Source organism: Calypte anna, chromosome 10, assembly GCF_003957555.1.
Source record: "Calypte anna isolate BGI_N300 chromosome 10, bCalAnn1_v1.p, whole genome shotgun sequence".
In the NCBI taxonomy this organism is placed as follows: Eukaryota; Metazoa; Chordata; class Aves; order Apodiformes; family Trochilidae; genus Calypte; species Calypte anna.
The window spans coordinates 15,030,863-15,051,847 of record NC_044256.1 but is presented as its reverse complement, the minus strand read 5'-3'; the positions used below and the strand labels follow the sequence as shown (position 1 = coordinate 15,051,847).

Genomic DNA, 20,985 nt, shown 5'->3' with positions numbered 1-20,985 from the left:
CCTGCCTTGAACCTCTCTGCTTCTCTTCTGAGCTTGGAGGCTCTTGCCTGATCCTCATCCCAAACCTTCAGTCCTTCAAAGTGGTCCTCAGGAGATTTCGGGGTCTAGGGTTAAAGCTGTAACCATAATTCTATTCAAGCGAATATAAAAGCAAAATCAGATCTTAATTTTTTTTTTTTTTTTTTTTACTTTTTTAGTAGCTTTGTATGGAGCCTTAAAAAAGAGAAACTATTACATTTGCTGCCAAAATTAGGTAGAATGTTTTAGCAAGGCTTTCAAAGGAAATCACATTTAAAAAAGAATCTTGACAACATAAGGTAGTTTTAGATGAGAAAATAAAGAAAATTGAATGAAAACATAAACTGTCAGAACACCTCCTAAATTGCCATTGTGTGTGAAGATTCTCTAAATCCTGGAAGCTTTTACTTAAATAAAAGTTTAAAACTTCAGAGTAAAATGACTACTATATTTTATATAATCACTAGAGCAATCTGCCTCTTCCTTAGGCTGTTTGATCATCAGCCTTAAACACTGAATATATATGTAGTTAACACCACTGTTAAAATGTCAGTTTCTATTTCTGTGCATAATAGAAGAAAGGACTTGTGATTGTAAATTTATGGGAACAGCTTTTTTGACATGAAGATGTCTAAATGTGAACTCAGCAGTTACTCAAAGAACAAAATAATTTCCTGTATTTCTCCAGTTGCTTTGAAGGATGGACTGGGGTGGTGATCCTGCCCTGCTTTAACATAAGGGAAATAATTTCCCCTTGTAAGAATCAGTTTCTCATCAAGGTGACCTGTCATAACTTGAATCAAAATAATCTACTGACATGCAAGAATTAGGCAGTAAATGATTCTTTTTGCACTTCCAGTAGTTCATTTGCCAGTCTAAGGACAAATCAGGTTATTTTATCCAACTGATCTGCTGTTTGCCTGGGCAAAAAGATACCAGAAACATTTACCTATTGCTTTACTGCCACTGTTAGAGTGCTTCAAATTCTAATGATCTTGCTCCAATTGTCCATAAATTAAGATGTGGTCCTCAGTACCAGAGGCACTCTGTAGTTCTGCAAAGCAAATTCAAATGCTGTCTGGTCAGACACCACATTAAGGCTCCTTGGTGTGGCAGACCAAGGTGTAATGGCACTGGGTATTGCTCACATTTGGATACCATTACTTGCACAGCTTGGGGACTAGAGTTTGGATATTAAAGAAAACACAACAGATCTGATCAAGGAAGGATGGAGAGATGATGTCAACTGTGACTGAAGTGTTGTTGCTGCTGAAATTTTACTGTTGGGGGATGGATGTGTCCCCTTCTGTCATGGGTGCTACTTCTGTCATGGTCCTACTTAGTGCTGGTCACAAACTGAGATTTCACCAAGTCCTTATTACAGCAGTAAATGAGATAGTCTTGAGTAGATTTTTTTTTTTCTTCGCAGCATCTCTGCAGGGTAGGGAGGATAACAGGCATAGAATGGCCAAGCAAATTGCACATGGTAGTGTAGAAAGTCTGTGTTGAAGCAGGGAAGTGAAACTTCACTACAAGCCAGCAACCTCATCTCCTGCCTCTGAGTAACAAGCCTCAAATCATGATCTGGCAAACAAACCAATGAGAGAAGAAGCAACCTCATCCCTGCCCACATGAGCCAAAAGCCCTGACCACAGCCTGCCATGGGCAGTGGAATCATCTCTGCATCAGGAAGCTCTTGGGCAGATTTGGGGAATTTCCTTGCAGAAGAAAGCTCAAAAAGTGAGCAGCTGCTCTGGGAGCTCAAGCAGTTGTGCAGTGCATGTAGTGCAAGTATGTGTGGCATCATGATAGCAGCTGTATTGGGCATAAATGTGTTGCTTTGCATTCAAAGCCTGGTGTGGGGTGTGTGGGAGATGCAGGAGAGCTCAGTGGAGGGAGCTTGAAATGAAATTTCAGATAGGGAGAGAGAGTCCATTACTGCAAATCCAGAGCTGCAGCACCTCCTTATCAAGTAAATGAAGGGTAAGAAATAACACTGTCCGTCAGCCAAGTCACTGAAACAGTGAAAAAGATATTTCTGTGAGATACAATTGCCTTTGTGTGTACTGTTGCAATGTGTTCTATCACTCTGGGCCTTTGCTCTGTAACACCCAGAATCACTTTCCTCTTGTTGATCTCAAACAGTGCAGGGTTCCTCTATGGGTTTCAGAGGAGAGCAGAAGCAAAATTAGAGGCAGAAAAAGGGCTGAGAGACTTTTTGTCTGCTGATAAATGGTTGCAAGAATTTTCCAGAGGGCTGAAACACTCCCATTTATTCCAAATGCCTGAACTCCCTGGGAGCTTTCTCTCCATGTGTAAGTGAAGGTGGAGAAGCAGGTTCAGTCTTCAATTTGTTTTTAATCCCATAGTCGCCAATTGTTTTTGTTTTGTACTTTCTTCCTGCTATTTAAAAGCACAGACTAATTTCAATTAGCTTGAAAATATCATCATTTCAAACTTTTACTGTGAAATCCTTTACATATGTTCATGCTTTATTTTCTTCTACCACAGACTTTGTTTTCCCCCAAGAAACAACTTTTAATAGAAAAAGCTGTATTTCATGAATTACAATTTTTGTACTGGTAGGCCAAAAGGGTAAACAAGTTGCATAACAAATGGCTACTTGGCAATACCAGCTGTGGATTTGAAAATACTCTTAATTATAAAACAAAAAAAACCCCTAAAATAGAATAAAATAGCATAGCCAGGAAGACTTTTTGCAGTCCATCCTCTTTAGTATGCATAATTGCTCTAGGCAGTGTAATTAAAAGGAAATGATGCCAGTTGTAGATGACATCAGTCACAGGAAAAAGTGATTGAATCTGTATTGGAATTATTTCAGAAGTCATGTGTGGGGTCTTACACTTCTATAGATTTATTTTTTTTTAGGGCATCTGCAGTGTAGGGGGCCTTTCAAAAAATCTCTATACACTCCCCCTATTAACAGTAAAGGGTTTCAGAAGAAAACCAGAAGCTCCTGGCTATTGCTAGTGCTGTGCCTATGTATTTCATAAGGTTTCCTGTGTTGCAAGAGTGAATACAGTAACTGTGTAAATCACACAAATGCACTTTAAATGTGGGCTCTGCTTTTCACAACCGGAATTGTCTATTTCTGAAGCAGAAAAGCACTTTTTGAAGGCCATTGGAGATCCCTTGGCAGACCCTGTCTGCAAGCCACCAGATGGCAACATCTTCTGGGTGCAAATCTAAATACTCCATGAAATTTACCACATTTGCTGTTTGGCTCTCCTGTCATGCTTAGATCTCTGTCTAAGACCTCCTTCAACCCAGCCCCACCATGGGAACTCAGAGGATGCAATTAGCACTGGAATCCTTAGTCACCTACCAGGCAAAACCAAACATGTGCTTCCAACAGGGCTTTAAATAACTGCTCAGGCTGGGGACCCATTGTTTGATAGCTCAAATGTAAGTGCTGAAAATAGGAGGTTTGGACAGGATTTCCACTTTTAGAGGAGTAGGAAATGAAATCATGTTCTAGTAAAGCTCTGTTTAGGGGTGTTTTGTCTCCATGTACCTTCTTTAATGACAAAAATTCTCAGTTTTTGCTGCTGCCCTTTTAACCACTCCCCAGGTCAAAGACCAATTAGGTGGCCAGGTCTGAGGCTTTATATGAATTTGTCTGCTAATTGCTTACAGTTTAAAAGTATCCACCTTTTCTTCTGATCATTGTTTTGAAAAGTTATCATGTAGAGGAAACACTGTTGTCATGCTGGTGCGTCTCCTCTCTTCAGGGATAATTACAGACACCAGAATCCCATGTTTTTGTTTTTTGTTCTTGTGGCTGAACCAAAGCAAACTTCATTAAGGAGTCCAGGAAGGAATTATTTAGTTCAAGAGTTATTGTCTTATTTAAAATAATTCTAAAGCATGGTTTTACTTGAAGATGAGGAAGTCACTTTATCCCAATAGAAGCAGTCACTGTGTCCATCCCTGCCTAGACTGAAATAATCAATTTCTGTATTTCTCGTGCAGTATGTTGGCACTTTTTAAAATAGCTCCAAATAATTAATGGTTTCCAAGAAGTTTAAAGTAACTGAGGAGCAGATGTAAGCCAGTGTGTAAGTGACCTGATTTCGTACTGTGACAAAAAAAGTATGAAGAGGAGAGGCCACCCGGGTTTGTCCTGTGCACACTGAGGTATCAGCATGGTACAAGCACTGTCGTGTTTGTCAGAAGAGTTAAAATTTGAGCTGGGGCACTGCTGGATAATACCTGTGTGCCAATATTCAATATTTCATCATTTGGATTTGATTGCTATTTTGGCCAAAGGGCCTGATTTCTGGAGAAGGCTTGAAAGCAGGAGTGCTGGGCAGTGTTTTGAACCCAATCACATTGTAAAGCAAGGAGATTCACTTTCCCCCAGTGGGTGTACTCATCTGTGTGATTTATTGATGTGTTTTCAGCCTACCATAATGCAAACCTTTATAAATAGACTATAAATAGGTTCATCACTTTTCCTGACACACCCAGGGTTGGGTGTTGGGTTTTTGTTTTAATGAGTCAGATGTTTCTCTGTTCCACTTCTGGGGAAGGTGTGTGAGGGAGTTACAGCAATTGATGGTCAAACCCCCTGATGCTCACAACCTGCAGGACTTGGTTCTTAACCCATGTTAGGAGAAAATCCCACCATCTACCAGCTGGAGCAGAAAAGAGATGATTTTGAGAGCAATAGTGTCTCTTCTGGCACTGCCAGGAGCTCTTTGTGATCTTGAGCAAGTTACTGAACCTTGTAAAAACAGATTTGGACTTGTTTTATAAATGATAACCACTTATCTCTTGAGAGTGCCAGAATGCTTAGCTCACTTTAGCTAATGCTCTGGGGAAAAAAAGGGCTGTTGAAGTTCAGATATTAGTCTTGGTGAAGGAAGCAAAGGTCTTTGATGTGGGGAGAAGCATTGCCCCACCAATGGGTCCTTCAGAAGGTTTATGTATTGAGGGTATGTTTGCTTACATCGTTCTGCAGCGGTTTCAAAGCAAGGGGCAGAGACCTCTTGAGCAATCTTCTTAGTATTGGCCATGTTTGTTACTAACTGGCTCCTCTTTTGTTTGAACTGTTTGCCAAAAGTCAGAACCTGTCCCAGACTCTTACCCCCTGAGTCTGACATCTTCTCAGATCTAGAGAAGGAGAACATCAAAGCAGTTGCCTTTTCGAAGAACATTCCCCAGGGTTTAGCAGGATGCTTGTTTGATCCTCTTAGATGAAAATGGATTGGCAGCTCAGTCACCTCCCTTTACCATCTGTGTTAGATATCTGGGGGAATTTCAACAGAACTGTGGTTGGCTGCAGATCAGGACGTGGCCTTTTTATCACCTTCCCTTGTGTTTCATTGAGCAATCCTGTAGCTTTGCTTCATTTAAGGCTTGTGTTTAACGTATGCTCCATGCAAGGGAACTCAGTGTACATTCATGTTGTACCAGTTTAAGGAGATCATGTGTCTTGACTGAGTTTTCTCTCTTGTAATGATGGAGGAGCTTTTGCTGTCCCACAGAATGGGCTTCATGACAGGGAAGTGACTGTCCTGAAGTGTTTGTAGCTGCTCAAAGAGCAGGTATGTTTTCTGTTTCAGTCCTGAAAGCAAACCAGCTGTCTGGCAGAGTAGCTGTATAGCTGTATTCTAGGTTATTTTGCAGATGGGATTCTTATGGGAATAGAGAGAAAATAGTGTTGGGAATTTTTTGTTGTTTTTTTTTGTTTGTTTGTTTGTTTGCTTGGTTTTCTTTAAGAAAATAAAAGCTTTTCTCATTATGTTAAGGAGTCTTTTATTATGCTGTGTGTTGTTTTTTTTTAACTCTGCATTCTAGCAAACTTATACTGCTTTGCATGAGGGAGAGCCAACTTCACAGCACTTGAGTTGTCTCCCATAGGGTTCACAGTGTTCTCAGCAGACTGGATGCAACTCACTGCTTTTGTGGAGGTTATAAAAAATCAGTGTCTTCCCAGCTCCTTATTCTCATGTCTTTAGGAAGATGAGCTAAGAAGGTGGAGGCAGGTACAGTTCTGAACCATGTTTAAGGCAAGTTCCCCCCAGAGTTGTACCATCTTGTTGCTTCTCCACTGAGTGTTTGAGGGTCCTACTGTGGGTTGGGTGGAGTCTGTGAATGGGTTCATCTGTGCTGCTGAGATCCCTGCCCATCCTATTGACTGGGGGTCTACTAAAATGCACGTGCAGTATTTCCAAGAACAGTAGAATTATGTCTTCCTATCCTTATTATTTTTATTATAATACCAGTACCAGTAAATCTGTTCCTGCAGCTTTCATCCTCTTGCTTATAGATACCTGCTGCTGGAAGGAAAGTTTTCTCACCTCTCAGCTTCAGAGTCTTCTGGGTGTATTGAGCTGTTGCAGCAACATCCATGTGTGTTTTCTTCCCTGTCTACACTGCTCTTTTTGATACCTTTCCAGCTGCTTTTGCTCTCCTTTGGTAGTCGTGCAGCCTCGCCTCTAACAATTTCGGTGCAACCCACAGTGTCCAAATAGCAGTTTTGACTTTTCAATTAACTTCAGGATTGCCTCTTTCAGCAGACAAAACCTGTACGTTTGCCAAGAACCTCAGAACAGCTTTAGAAGGTTGGCTTGAAAAACCATGAAGATTAGGGACATATTTTTCCTTTTGTCAGGGAAATCAACAGCAAAGAGCCCGACACAAGAAGTGAACTTTCCCACTGACTGCAAATAGGGGCTTAAATTGAATTTTCAAGCCTTTAAAAATAAATTGTCATTTCGTATCTAACTAAGCAGAGTTTCATGAATGTAGCAGTATGCTGAGGTCATGGGCAAAAAGAAGCTTTTCCAGTAATTAGTGCAGGGTCCATGCTGTTCTGGCAAAAACAGCCATGACGTCAGTCCAAGATGGGAACAAGAAACTGTGCCACACGGAGAACTTGAAACACAAACCTTATTCACGGGACACGTCTGACAATTACAAGTGCTGGTTGTGTTGGACACACGTTTTTTCCTTTAAAAATTGCAAAGAAGGTGCTGTGCGTTTATTTCTTTAATATTTTTAGCTTCTGAGTCAATGAATTTGCTGCCCTGTCAGGGCATCCTTTGTCTTGATTCCCCTAATGTAAATAAATAAACAAACCTAGAAGTTAACAGACTTTCAACCTTTTTGTTTTGTAAATATGGAAAGTGGCTATTTCCATGTTTTTATTTACCAGAAGCAGCTTAGTTTTAGTTTGGAACCCAAATGCAAAGGGCATGTGCAGCAGCAAGATCTGAGAGCACACACAGGGCATGTCTGGGCAGGTCAAGCTCTCACAGCTATTGCTGCTTTTTAGATCTTTGTTTTAGGTGAAATTGCAGTGTTTTATGTGCAAGCCAAGTGTTGTGACAGCCTTCAGGGTACTTAGTTTTGCAGCACTCAGGTTCTGGTTTCTAGTGAGTTATTGGAGTCCTGTGGAGCAGGAAAAGAAAAGTTGGACTGTATAATCTGGTTGTTTGGACTGTAATTTCCATTGATGCGTTGACAAAACCTTCACTTGGATAACTTAACACTCTTGGGGTTTACTTGCTGCTGATTAAAAATAGTCTGTTGAGATAAGTATAATTTGTATTTTTTGGTTTATATTGTTCTAAACACAGAAGAGTTGCATGTCTTTTCCTTCAAAAGCCTATGAGGTCTATCTCCAACACAAATAAATTCCCAAGATAGTGCTTAATTTAGAGCTGTTCTTACCTGATTTAATGTTAAGATTGTCTTAAAAAGTAGCTCTGTTGTGTTTCATTAGCACATCTGTTGGTTTTCTTTACCATTCCCTCTGGTTTTATTTTGCAGGTCATGACTGCTGTGAGACAGTGAAGGTGGCACTTTGTGCCTCTAGGGAAGGTCATCCTGTTCTGGTTGTGGCAGAAGAGACTTTCCAGTTTGTCCAGGATGAAGCCTATGATGCTGCCCAGTTTCTTGCCACCTGTGCTGGCAACCAGCAGGCACTGAACTTCACCCGTTTCTTGGACCGCTCAAGACCACCTGCTGCTGATGTGGACTTCTTGGATGAGAAAGTGGCTTTGGCTTTTCGACACTTGAAACTTCCAGCAGAATGGAACGTGCTGGGAGCCGACCAGTCCCTGACCGGTGAGGACCATGGGCATGTGTGAGAGACAGGAGTTGGGAGAGAGGGGAATAGCTTGGGAAAAAGGGTTCCCTGCTTTTGGAAACCCTCCACATTTGCCTTTCAAAAAGTGCATTGGCCTCTGTACTTGGAGATGGGATGGGATGTGCTCCAGTGTGTCACAACTACATCTGTATCCATCTGCTTGGCACTTCAGATGGATAAAATTCCTTAAAATTCATAAGGCACTGATGTTTTCTCTGTGTTTTCTCTTATGACATAGCACAAGCTGTTGTAAATGATCAGTATTTTAACATATACCCAGAAGAGGGTTATTTTTTGCAATGGGATATATTTATGCAATGGGATCCATGTCAGTGTCATGCTTCTGAGATTTCCTGAAACAGCCCTGTATATTCAATGTCTGATACTCGTGGAAACACTATCTTTGTGCCACAAAGGCTATTGGTAAATATTGGTGGTTTTGGTAAGTCTTGGTTTTATTACACAGGTGCAAAAGGACCATAATGTGTAAAATAAGTCTTGCTTTTCTTGGAGAAATCGGGGGTCTGTCCCTGAGGTTTTGGTTTGCATCTCTGGTTGCACTCCAGTTGGGAGCTGGGTAAATGCTGGTGTTCCCCAAAACAAGCCTTTTTTTTTTTTTTTTTTTTTTTTTTTAAATAATAGAGGGTGAAGGTAGGAATGTCTGACCCTTATTAACCACAGCAGTGATGGTTACTGAGAGCTTATAAATAAACCCTAGGGCTGACCCAAAGTCTTGGACAACTGCAGAAGCAGAAGTTCCAAGGTGTTTGGGGTGCTGTGGCATGTCCATGTCTTTGGAGTTCTGCTTAGACTCAGGGGAGTCTGAGGAAGCACACTGAGGAACCAGATGGAATTAGATGCTTGTGCAAATTTTTAGGGTATTTTGGTAAATAGTTTCACCTAAGGAACATGGCTGTGAGGCATCTGTTATTTTTTAAAGGATACAATGGTGCAAATGCTTGCAGTGGGAGAGGATGTGGCCAGACTCAGTTCTGCTCACCACGACAGGGTTTTCTGCAGGAGTTTTTCTTGCTTTATTTTCCACTGATTTGCTGACTGCTTTTGTAAACGTGAATGCACAGGCAGACTACTGAAGCAGTGTTACCAGTTGTTAAAAAATTGGATCATATTTAATGGTTTCTGGATATAAATGCAGATGCTGTCATATATTAGCAAACAGATAAACACTCGGTATTTTTTTCCTCTGTGTGGAAGACAGTGATATTTCTTTCTGCATTTGAAAAAGCTGTGATAATGCAGACATTTCTGGTTTAAGTGATAAAAATACAGCCCAACTGATCTTATGTTAATGAAAACTTTGAAGCTCTGAAGTGTTGCTGATTTTGCAGGAGGGCCAAGATCCCGTTTCTCTTTTTGACTTTGGTTACTCTTTGGAAAATCAACACTGAGAGAAATCAGACCATAGGATTTGCACTGATTTGGTCAGCTTATGCTTGTGTGCTTGGAAGGCATGGTCGTGTGGGGCTCAGTATGCTGACAGACTTGTGGAGCATCCATTGCATCCACAGTGAGAAAATGAAGCTCTGTAGTTCTGAGCCTTCTGGCAGCCTGTGGAGAGGTTTTTGTAGATGAAAGTGTGAGTGGATAAATATAACTGCACAAATCCTACTTTCATCCAAGATCATTGGTTCTACATTACCTTGCAGTGTGTCTTTTGATAAATAACTAGAAAAGGGCAGCTTATTGGTGTGTTGTTTTTTTTTATCTTCTCATCAGCTTTTTTTTCTTGAGCCAGGTTTATCTGGTAATTTTTTCTTGCATTGAACTAATTGTACATAGGCAATTTGAGGGAATTTTTGTGATTGTAACAGGAAAGATTTGCATCTGTAAGCATCCTTTTGGTCACAAAGCTCGTGTGAAGAGTTGTCTCTGATTCCTGATGGTGCACTAGATTAGAAAAACCTCTGTGGTAAAGCATAGCACCCTATACTGGTGCTTGTGGGTTAATTTGTGTGGGGGAGAGAGAAAATCACAGCAAAGTTGGAAACTGTGGGAGCATGTGAACAATTGAATGTGTTCTGGGCAGTGTCCCCTCCAGTGGGACACCCTGTCCTGCGCTGCGTCACTACCTATGAACAGCTATTCCAATTCATATTTCACATTTTCCTAAATGTCAGCACCAGATACTTCAAATAACCGTCTTGAAGGAGAAAATACTATAGAAATGAGAACAAAAGAAAATGTCAGACTCCTTCTTGAAAGATTTTTAGCACTGCCTCTAAGCTGGCATCTCTCTATGGGCTCTTGTGGGCTGGAAACAAAACGCTGCTGTTTAGCAAACCCTCTGAAGGCAGGAGAGAGCTGGGAGCCTCAGCCAGCTCCCTGAGTGCCACAGCCTGTTGGGGAGCTGCTGTTCAGAGAGGGACATGACTGTCAAACACGTTTAAAAGTTGATTTTTTCCAAGGACTGAAGTAGAAGCCTGGCTTTTAAAAAGTTAGAAGGGACCTGTGCTACTCTGGGTCCTTTTTCCAGTAAGAGGGGCTATAGTTTTGCTGCCTGGTTTGCTCTTAGGATGTTGTTCCTCTGACTTCTTCTTCTGACTTCCTGCTCCCTTTCTCTTTTTCTCATTCTCCCTGAACCCCCTTGCTGTGTGGAACACTTGAGGTGAAGCCTCCTGCTTGTTATTTGTGGAAGACCTCAGAGAGCAAGTCTTAGCTAAGTCATTAGCTTAGAGAAAAGGACAACAGAAAGCAGTGCATTAAATATCTGTTTACCCAGAGACAGAAAATATTTTACAGAGATCCAAGGTAATGGGACTTCAGGAGATCTTCCTGATCCCACTTGGAGCCATGGTAGAAAACCTGGTGATGGGAGAACATAAGTTTCCTTATTACAGAGGTCCTTGGGCTCCATCATCTCATGCTGAGGCAGACAGAAGATCCTCAACCATTTATTTAGATGAACTGAGCATCAAAAGACAGCCCAGCATGTCCCAAGGGTGAAGGGGACAGATGAAGCAGCTCCATGCATGGTGCCATGGTCCTGCCTTTAAGCTGGTGCAGCAATGGGTCCTTGCATGGCAGGGGCAGGGCAGGGGATGTGTGTTTGTAGAGGAGGGGTCTGCACTGCAGGTAAAATGTGCCTGAAGCCCTTGGGTCAGTGTGTCCTGACCTCCTCCCTGCACGGCTGCCATCCCCAGTGCTTCTGGTCTGGGATAGTTGTTTCTTGAGGACTCAGCCACCCACTGCCCCTCTGAAGTGAGGCTTTCCTGGGTCTTGCTCTTTATTATCTATTGGTAAGAATACAAAGAGCTCCTGCAATTTCAGAATCTCCATACTTAATGGTTACTCTTGTTACCATGGTATCCCAAACACAGCATTACTTTCAGGTGCTGTATGATCATGTCCATCTTAATTATTACAAGTGCACTCTAACTTTCTAAAGAATATAGTTGTTACTGCTGTCAAAAGGAGGGTTATTTACTGTGCTAAGTGGCAATTAAAGGTGGTTTTGTAAATAGAACAGATTGTTACACTTTGTATCTAGAAATGAAAAATTAATAAGTATTCTGAGTTAATTAATAAGTATTCTATATGCAATGTAGAGGACTGTGGTTTTGTGTGCCCAATGACTGAAGAGAAAATAATCTGACTAGAAAACTAAAACAGTATTTGAAGGTATGAGTAATGATTATGGCTTGTTTGTGTTGCAAAAAATATTGGGGGTATCCAAGGCACAGGTATGAAAAGCTTAGAGGGTTTTATGCTTGAGATAACTATCAGTAGCAAACAAATTTGTTTCTGCTTTGAGGAAACAGTTGTTTACTCATTAGAAGTAAGTGGTGAAGTCCAGACCTATGGTACCATTTCAGTGGTGTGATATTGCCAGGATGGTGCTTCCAGGAGGTGGTTAACCTCGGCAGAGGGTTCCAGTGATCACCAGTGGTATGGAGCCATTCCCCTGAGAACATGAACAGCTTCAAGACAGTCAGCCACAGTTACAGGCAGATAACCAGGAGACCATCTCATTAAGTACAACACTTAACAGCTCCTTAACTTGAGGAATGGCAGTTACCTCCTTGCATATGTACAGTATCCCATGCAGGAAGTGCTGCTTGAGAAATGAAACCTGAGAGCTTGCTAGGTGGGAGCTGGGTAGAGAGGGAAATGCTTTGTCCTGGTTTGAAGTAGCATGAGTAGATTTGGGGTATGGGTTTAGTAACTTTAACTATAAACCCAGTAGGATTGCAGTGTACAGTGCAGCATGAGTGTCACAGTGGTAAGAGAATTTATTTTTTTTTAATAGAAATAGAGACTGTTTGAAGAGAGAAAGTGATGAAAATGCCTTATTTAAAAAAAGAAAAGCAAAAATCCTAAAAAAAAAACCCAAACCACTTACAAAAGCTTTCAAAGAGAGTTAGAAGGGAGGTTGATAATTAGGAGCCAACATTTTTTTCCATGGGAAGATGTTTAAGTTAAGCAGCTGATGGTGTTTTTCAGACATAAAACTTCAGTCTATTCATCAGCTACCCTCTTTATCTAGCTTCTCATTGAACCTTTTCAGTGTAATAGTTACAGATACTCTTTTTGGTTGAGTTTCATATCCTTTTCTAGTCTGTTGCTCACCACCTTTTCTGCCCTCTCATAATGAACTGTGGTGTAAAGCAACATGGTATTTTCTGTGCCAACAGCTCAAAGCTATAGATCAGCTCTAGTTCTTTTTAAAATGTAAAAAAATCTTTTCCATAGCTAAATTTAATGCCTTCTGTAGTGAAAGATGGGAAGCAGAAAATTATTCTTGTTCAGGCAGCATCTGGAATGTGCTGCTGAGTACTCAGATGTACCTCCTTGGTCTGTGGCTGAGAAATCATTGGCATGGAAAAGTTTCTGTTTCCTTTGATATTAGTGGCAATGGGGACATGAAGTTCCTTCAGTGTGCTTTGAAATATTTCTTCTTTGTAAGATTAGAAAAGAATTACCCACACATCTTTTAATTAACTGAACTCATAACTCCAAACACAACATCTTTGCCTTGACCTTTCTTCAGTCCTGTTTTCTGCTGGAGCCTTTCTCCAGGACCTCAGGTTTAAGTGGTCACTTTTTGCTGGTTTTTGCTCCTGGTGCTTCTCAGTGTTTGATCTCAGCATTGAGAATGTTTCCATCAAAAAAAACAGAAATTTGAGGCCAGATTTGATGTCAGTTTTCAAAATTGCTGAGTATATGAGATTTGGGGTGAGAATCATACAAAGATCACGGTGATAGAAAGGTTGGCAAGGGATGCCAACTGGTCCATGGCTGTTTCTTGATGAGTGTATGGAGAATAAATAAGCAGTTAAGTGTGGGCTACTCTATATAAACATCAATTTTAAAAAATTGTTTAAGAAAAAAAAAGTGTTTTCTGTTATTTAATCAAGAGTAAAATTCAAGTTCTTACTTAGAGAAAAGTTTGTGTCTACTTGGATGTGGCATACCCAAACATTTTTTTTCCTTCAGTCATTACTTGTTTTGTCCTAATAGCACCTTAAACCTTAATCCTGTACTGTTAGCAGAGTACATTTGACAGTCCTCTATGGAAACTTGTCCTTAGTTACCCAGATAAACTGTCTGTTCATGTGTCACAGCTGTAAGAAAACACATAAAAATAATGTATCTAAAGTCCCATGTTTTGCCAGCTGGATTAGAGTACCCTGCCATTATGGGACAGTAATCATATGTTTCAGCTCTTGCCTATTACTAGGAAATGAGAGAGGAACAAAACAACCTTGGCCTTTCCAGTATCGTGTGTCTTGTATTTCCACAATTTCCTAGTTATAGGAAGCTTCTTTGTTGATATTCAAAGGATGGCCATTTTAAGATGAGGAGCTCATGGTTGGTGTGTGGCAGGAGAAAGCACTCTGGCTATTGCAAGTTAAAAATCTGTTTCATTTTTCCATGCCTGGGACAGACATTTTGCACCATGACAAGACTTGTACATCATTGGCTGGGTTGCCAACGTTTTGTGCTTCATTCCTTCAGAGATACAAAGACTGGAAGGATCTATCTGACTTCCTTCCCTTCCCATCCAAAACCACTCCCATAGATAATGCAGACCAGCTCTCCTCTTGTTCTGAGCAGCATCCTACACCAACAGATGTATTTTTCATTATATACCAGTAGTTAATCCAGCCCACAGATGGCACACGCCTTTTAACTGTAGCTATGCAAGTTTTGCACACTCCAAAACCTTCTAAAGCCAATGCCTGGGGCCTCTGCAGTTGTTGTGTGTATGGTACTTTGTCTCTTTGCTGCCATCATCTGTGCCCATCTGTTAGGGTGGCCTCATGCCAGCTTATATTTTAGGCAGATCTTTCCAAGTAGGCCTGGATAGTGAGATTGTATGCTTAATATGTTCTGGATGGCAACGTGCCAGGTCTTCTTGTACAGATCTGTGCACGTTCCTCTTGCTCAGAGGCATGAGAGAAGGTCCATGTTGAGTTCAGTTGTGTCTGTAGAGATTTCCAGCCAAACTCTGGGATTCCCATGTCCACTAATTGGATGCTAAAGAACATGGTTTTAAAACAATGAGCAAAAGGTGGAATTCTCAGAAGCTGTCGTCACAAGAACAGATTAGATCAGGTGGAAAATAGGGAAAGGGGGCATTTCATCTATGGAAAGATGAGAGAGAGGAGCACCCAGTTACATCAAGGACAGGATGATATTTGCCTGCATCTTGCACATTTTCTGTGTTTACTGCTCTTACTTGCTGTTAGCTGAGGTGCTTCGAGGTAACTGTAAGGCTCTGAGATGAAGGAGGAGCAAATATTTTGGTCCAGGGCCCAGTGCTTGTTTTACAGCTCTGCACTGCTCAGTATTGGTGCAACACTGTCCATTTTAGTTAGGAAGATGATTTTTTTTGTTTTCAACATAGTAGGGAGTATGAGAGATCCTGTGCTAGAACAGATGTAGTCAGACCAATGCAATTTTTTTTATTATTTTTTTTTAATGGAAGTAGTTTGCTATAACAGAAGTGCTTCTGTTTTATTCTTGCTGACTCCACCAGTGTGTTAGCACAGGTAGTGAAGGAGTGTTCTGCAAGTTGAATGAAACCTTAGGCATCTGTTTTCACTCTAGGTAAGTCCCAAATGTATCAACACTTCCTCCTTTTTGCAGCCTTCTCAGTAGCTTTTCCTTTATGTCTGTCCATATGATGTATTATTTTTCCTGACTCTCATTCTAATATTGTGACAACTGCTGATTAAGTACCTTGTTGCATTGGTTATTTCTAAAGTGTTACACTCCATAACACTTTGTACCAAAATCCTTTCCATTGCTCTCCCACATGCCCTAAGTGAACCCAGCTCTTCCTTTTTTCTCTGATCATCAGGAGCCTCCGTTCAGACCATGCCCATGTATTCAGGACATCATGGTTTTGCTTTATGGTAATCAAGAGGAGGTTGAGGGGGAAGGATTGGTTTGTAGCCCAGAGACCTAATTTGGACTACTTTGGAAGAGAGATGCTGCCAGAAAGCTTTTGGTTCTTGAATACAGATTAGTTTTTCAGGAGTTGATCCAAACAAGTTGGGAAACAAATTGCGTTAGGATTGGGAGAACTTCACATTATTACTTTGTTTTTCACCAAAGGTCTTAATGAAGTCCCTTAAGAAAGTAAGTTAGCAAGAAAAACAGCAGCACTTTGAAGAAGTAATTTCTCTTGTGGCATACTTGAGGAAAAAATACTTACCTAAATCCTAAAGCCATTATGCACTTGCATTTTTGAACCTGCTGTGTAGATTTGGCTGACAACCAAATTAATAACCCAATATATCAGTGCTATGATATTAAAGTTATTCTACTAAGTGTGCTCATTGGCATACTGAGACCAAGCTGGTGCATTTTTGTTGTTGTTGCTGCCAGTCAATACAGAAATCCTTTATTAATTAAAAGAAGGATTTTTTGATTTCTCACAGGTTTTTTCAGCCCTTCATACAGAAATAACAGGCTTTGATCTGCAAATACTATATTTCAGCAGTGCATCTGGAGCTCATTTCTGGTTGAAGCTTTCCAGAGGATGATTCTAGTCTGCAGCTTTCAGAGTAGGGAGATATTTTTCTGAGATGAAAGCTTAGTCTTAAGAGTGACTTTTAACAAATTAGAAGGTCGTGGTTATTAAACATAAAAAGCACCAGTGGAGATTGCTAGTTTATAAATGCTGCTACTCAGAATCATAGAGCTACTGTATAAAGCTGGTCTGAGGCATAATCAAACCAGGAATGGAAATTCATCACTTTTGTCTACACAAGAGATGAACCAATTCTCTTTTGTATCTGCTTTAGATTTGTGCTTCAAATGCAGTTCATCTTTTTTCATGCCTTGGGACAAATCACTATACCATTAAATAACACAATCTGGTCCTGAGTGTGTGGGGAGAAGGCTTGGATATCTAGAAAAACCCAGCTGAGTATTCCAGGTTCTGTTTGGAAGTGTTTCAGCTTGGTGGTTGCCGTGACTGCTTGTGAAATGGTGGAGTTTTCACACTGACTTCTGTGGTCAGTCTCAGGGAAGAGGTCATGAACCCTTCTTGTCCCCACCATACCATCTCCCTTGCTTTAAAGTACTGGTGTCTCCTGAATAGTGGCTCCCAGTGTATTTTCCCAGATGGGGCAGGTTCTTCAGCTTTCAGACCGTGTCACTTCCATGCCAGCCATTGTGTGTGGTGTGGCTGGGAGGTGGGGATATGGAATTCACTGAACCCACAGCCTACAAGTTCCCATTTCTTTTCTTTTTTTTTTTTCCTTTTTTTCTTTCCCAGAGAACATCCCTCGGGAGACACTGATGCATTTTGCAGTGAGGTTGGGTCTGCTGAGGCTGACCTGGTTTCTGCTCCAGCAGCCAGGTGGAAGAGGAGCTCTCAGCATCCACAACAACGAAGGGGCAACACCTGTGAGCTTGGCCTTGGAGAGGGGCTACCAGAAGCTGCACCAACTTTTGACAGAGTAAGGATGATTTGATGGTTCCTCTCCTATCTTTCTATGCTGTGTCATGCTTGCCTCTGCTGTACATTATTACTGAATACTATCTAAGAGCTGTGCTTTACCCTTAAAGGCAATTTTGGTATAATTTTGCTTTTATCTTTCTTAGTAGCGATAATAGGGGCAGGTCTTTAGGGTTTAGGGGAAATGGGCTGATATTGTTGTGTTCTCCTTGCCTGTTGCACCAGTGTTCTGCTGTCAGCTGTTCCTTAAAGACCCAACTGAATCCCTGTAATGTCAACCAATTAAGAGAAACCTTCTGCAAACACAAGTGAAAAAGCTTTTCCTCAGACATGTGCAGCTGCCCAGAAGAGGGGAGCTGGCAGGCTTCATGGTGGTGGTTGACTGTTGCATTTGTTCTTCCTAGATTTGGAGGGTTTTGGTTAAATGAATATGTATTGAAATAAGGCAGCCTCACACAGACAATGGGTACCTTACCAGTATAGGTAAAGATTTAGGTAACAATTAATGCAAGTATTTAACAACAGAAACTGTTCTCTTTTGAATGGTTGTGAGAGGCAGACAGATCTTTGGGATGTGTACAAGTAACAAATGACATGAGCATTTACTGCAGTGTTTTCCCAGGAATCCATCAGAAGATGACAAGTTATTTTTGAATAGCAGATGTTTGGAGATTTGGCATTAAAGCTGAGGGTAATAAAGCTTAAATAAGTCCCAAGGCATCTGTTAGTAAAAGAGAAAAGGTTTGTTCTGGATGTGTGTTATTCTGATGCCTGGTTCTCTTAAGCTTTGTTATTAACTTCATTTTTCTGAATTGGATTTTCAGATACTTGGGATTTATGTTGAGCAACCCAGTGTCATGTTTAGGAGTCTGCTGTATCATCAACATTATCACATGATGTTTCTCTATTAATTGTAAATTAATCTCCTTTCTATAGTTGTGGAGCAGGGTGTTAGCATATCTTCCATTATGCTGTGATGATTGCATTGATTTCATCTTGAACAATTGTGTCAACCCCATGCAAAGTGACAGTGAAGGAGGAATGTGCAGGCTGGGATTATCTTCCAGGCTTTTTCTCTGCCACCATTGGCTGGGATGAATACAGAAATGGTTGTTACTTTTTCTCCATTGAGCTCAATAGTCATACTCTGAAAGCACACAACTCTCTTGCAGACTATCTGATCAAATTGGAATGTGCACATTCATCCTGTCACTGCAACAAAGTTCTCCAAGGTGAGGACAACCATGTTAAGAGACCTAGACTTGGCATACTGTCAAGTTTGAGTTGGCCAAAACTTGATTATAAAGCTCACATCAAATGCTGCTATCTGAATAGGAGTAGAGCTGATAATTTAAAAATGGGAAATAAACAAGACTATTATAACAGCTCTTCATGTATCTGGTGGAGTATTCCACAAGTGGTACCAGTACTGGAGTGGACAGTTTTTGATCAGTGGAAAAAAAGAACAGAACATTTGGATTACATGGCATTGCCCTATGCCATTCACTTTAAGAGATGCTGCTGGTGTAATCCAAGGATATTCTCTGATGGCCTTTAAGGTTCATCTTTGAAAATAAGACACTAGAACTGCAGTAACATTACCATCAAGATCCCAGATCCTATTCTTGGTATATCCTAAAGTTGTTCATCAGTGTTAGTTTTCCTCTTGGACTGCTGAGTGAAAATACAATGTGTAAACACTGACAGCCATGCTATGTATCCTGTGACTCTGAAACCTTTGCTATCCTCATGAAGCCCTGCCAACAGAAATCCATGAATGTTGGAAGTCATGGAACCCTTTTTTGATGGATGAGACAGTGGTGAAGCTCTGTACTACGAGTTTGGGAGCAGTGGGAGCTCTGCGTGCCATGGAGGCCACCAAAGCCCTTCAACGCAGGAGGGTGGTGGCTGCAGAATAAGTGGACACCTCCTGATTTCCCAGCAGAGATTTTTGTTTTGTTAGCACTTTCTGCCATGAGGATGGGATTGAAACTTGAAAATCCCTATTGTGAGGAGAAATATTTCAAAATATAGAAAAGCAGCCCAATGCCATGGAGAGAATATATATCATTTAGGGGCTATCAAAACACAAGGAGTAGTGTGCAGCCTCTTGTCTGCACTCTTTATGTGCACACTGGATAATCCATGCACACAGCTTTGGCACACAGCTCCTCCTGCTCAGCAAAATGCAGAGCAGCAACGCATGTTAGCAAGAGCCTGTACAAAGGAGTCATTATTTTTACAAGTAATTAAACTGCACTTCACCAAATAAATGAATGCAGTGTGGTTTGTGATGCATTATCCTTGGGGAGAAACTTACTGTTCACTTGCTTGCTAATTTACAGGACCCTGCATTTTACAATGCTTCTCCCAGGCAGCACTGGGAAGGGATGAAATTCTGCTGTAATTAGGATACAATAATTAAAAAGCAGACACAAACCCTTCTCTGTTGCAGTTTTGCCAGGCTTAGGCTGTGCAGCAGCTTGATTCAACTGCAGTGTAAATATTTTTCTCAAAAACTAATTACACTGGTGACATTTTGAGTTTCTGTTTATCAGATGAGCTTTCCCTTTTCAACTGTTACAGATCTTCATGTAACAAAGTGAAAGGCACTTCCAATTTAATATTTGCAACCCCTGAAGTATTTCCTTATCCGGTCTTGAGCTTGTGCTGTGGCTTTTGCATCCTTTTGCAGGAAAGGTGCATGTGCTGCTGCTTTTGAGACCAAATTTAAGAGCTATGATAGAGCACACAGAGGTCAATGAAGGTGGAGAGCAGGATGCTAGTAGCAGTGTTTCTTTATTAGTTGTGTATTATTGCTGAGGGTTCTTTGTTTTATCTTTGAGATTAAAACTCCACAGTAAACGTTGTCCTGTGGTGCAAATGGAATAGTATAGTGCATAAAGGCAGGAGTTTTTTAAGGAAAAAAAAATGAAGGATTTTCTTTAGGAAAATTCGTGTTTGCTTGCTAGCAGCCTTGTAAATAGTTTGCTATTCTAAAAAAATGGAAAAAAAATGTAAATACAGTTTAAATGCACGATCTTGACTTACAATAAAAAACTTTAGGAACCAGGCAAGTTACATAGCCCTCTCTGAGCCTCAGCAGTTTCTGAATCTGGTGAGAGCAAATTCCAAAGCAAAAGGTCCTTCTTTCAAGGCTGCTACATCCCTGTGTTTACACTGGGCAATGCTGCTGCAGGGCGTTGGCAGGAGGCTGGCTCTGAAGAGGCAGCACAGTTGATTAAAGGAGGGAAGGATGCTGCATGTTAGGAACTTGGCTTCTACAGCAAGACAGCTGCAGTTTGCAGTAGTTGATGTTTTCTGAAACAGTTCGTTGTAGTAATATAATCTGCCTGCCAGATCCATGCTCTGCAGTGCCCTGTAAGTTAGGCAAGGAAAATGGCTCCAAGAAGTAGAATTCCTAAGAAAGAATTTCAGGGAAGGTGGAAGTGGTGCTTTGTAAAACACAGAAACACTGATTTGATTTCTAATTTCATTTCTGCAGAACAGAGTTCTGTTTAGTAATCCTTAAGCATAATGGTTTTATGTGAAGCCAAGTGTTTGTCATTCCTTTACAGCTGAGAGAGACTTAGGTCCCCTGAAGTGGAGAGGAAGAGAAAAGTAAAACCCATTAAAAAACTTCTTGCATTTTTCTGCTCCCTGCAAACAAAGACTTTTCAGGGTCATAACAGTCTCCCATTTTTTTACTGTAATATTCTTGCTTTTGCTGGTTTCTGTACTTATTGCTTTTGAAGCACTTCTGCACAGCTCTGGGATTGTTCTTCCTTCAAATCTCCTGGTAACAACCAGGTGGCTCAGCATGTGGAACTGTAAGTTGGTACAAGTCTGTATTTCCAAATTTAAACTGATTAACACACATGAGAAATAACTTGGGTTTTATGAATGCTGTGCAATC

At 40.9% G+C, this 20,985-nt stretch overlaps 1 protein-coding gene across 1 annotated transcript in view; it reads left to right on the top strand.

Annotated features, from left to right (window-relative positions):
* Window positions 1-20,985, top strand: part of AKAP13 (A-kinase anchoring protein 13) — a 205,591-nt gene that overhangs the window by 79,568 nt on the left and 105,038 nt on the right. The window contains exons 6-7 of the mRNA XM_030456754.1: window positions 7,819-8,115; window positions 16,887-17,070. Coding sequence (XP_030312614.1) covers window positions 7,819-8,115; window positions 16,887-17,070 — 481 coding nt within the window. The remainder of the gene's footprint in view (window positions 1-7,818; window positions 8,116-16,886; window positions 17,071-20,985) is intronic.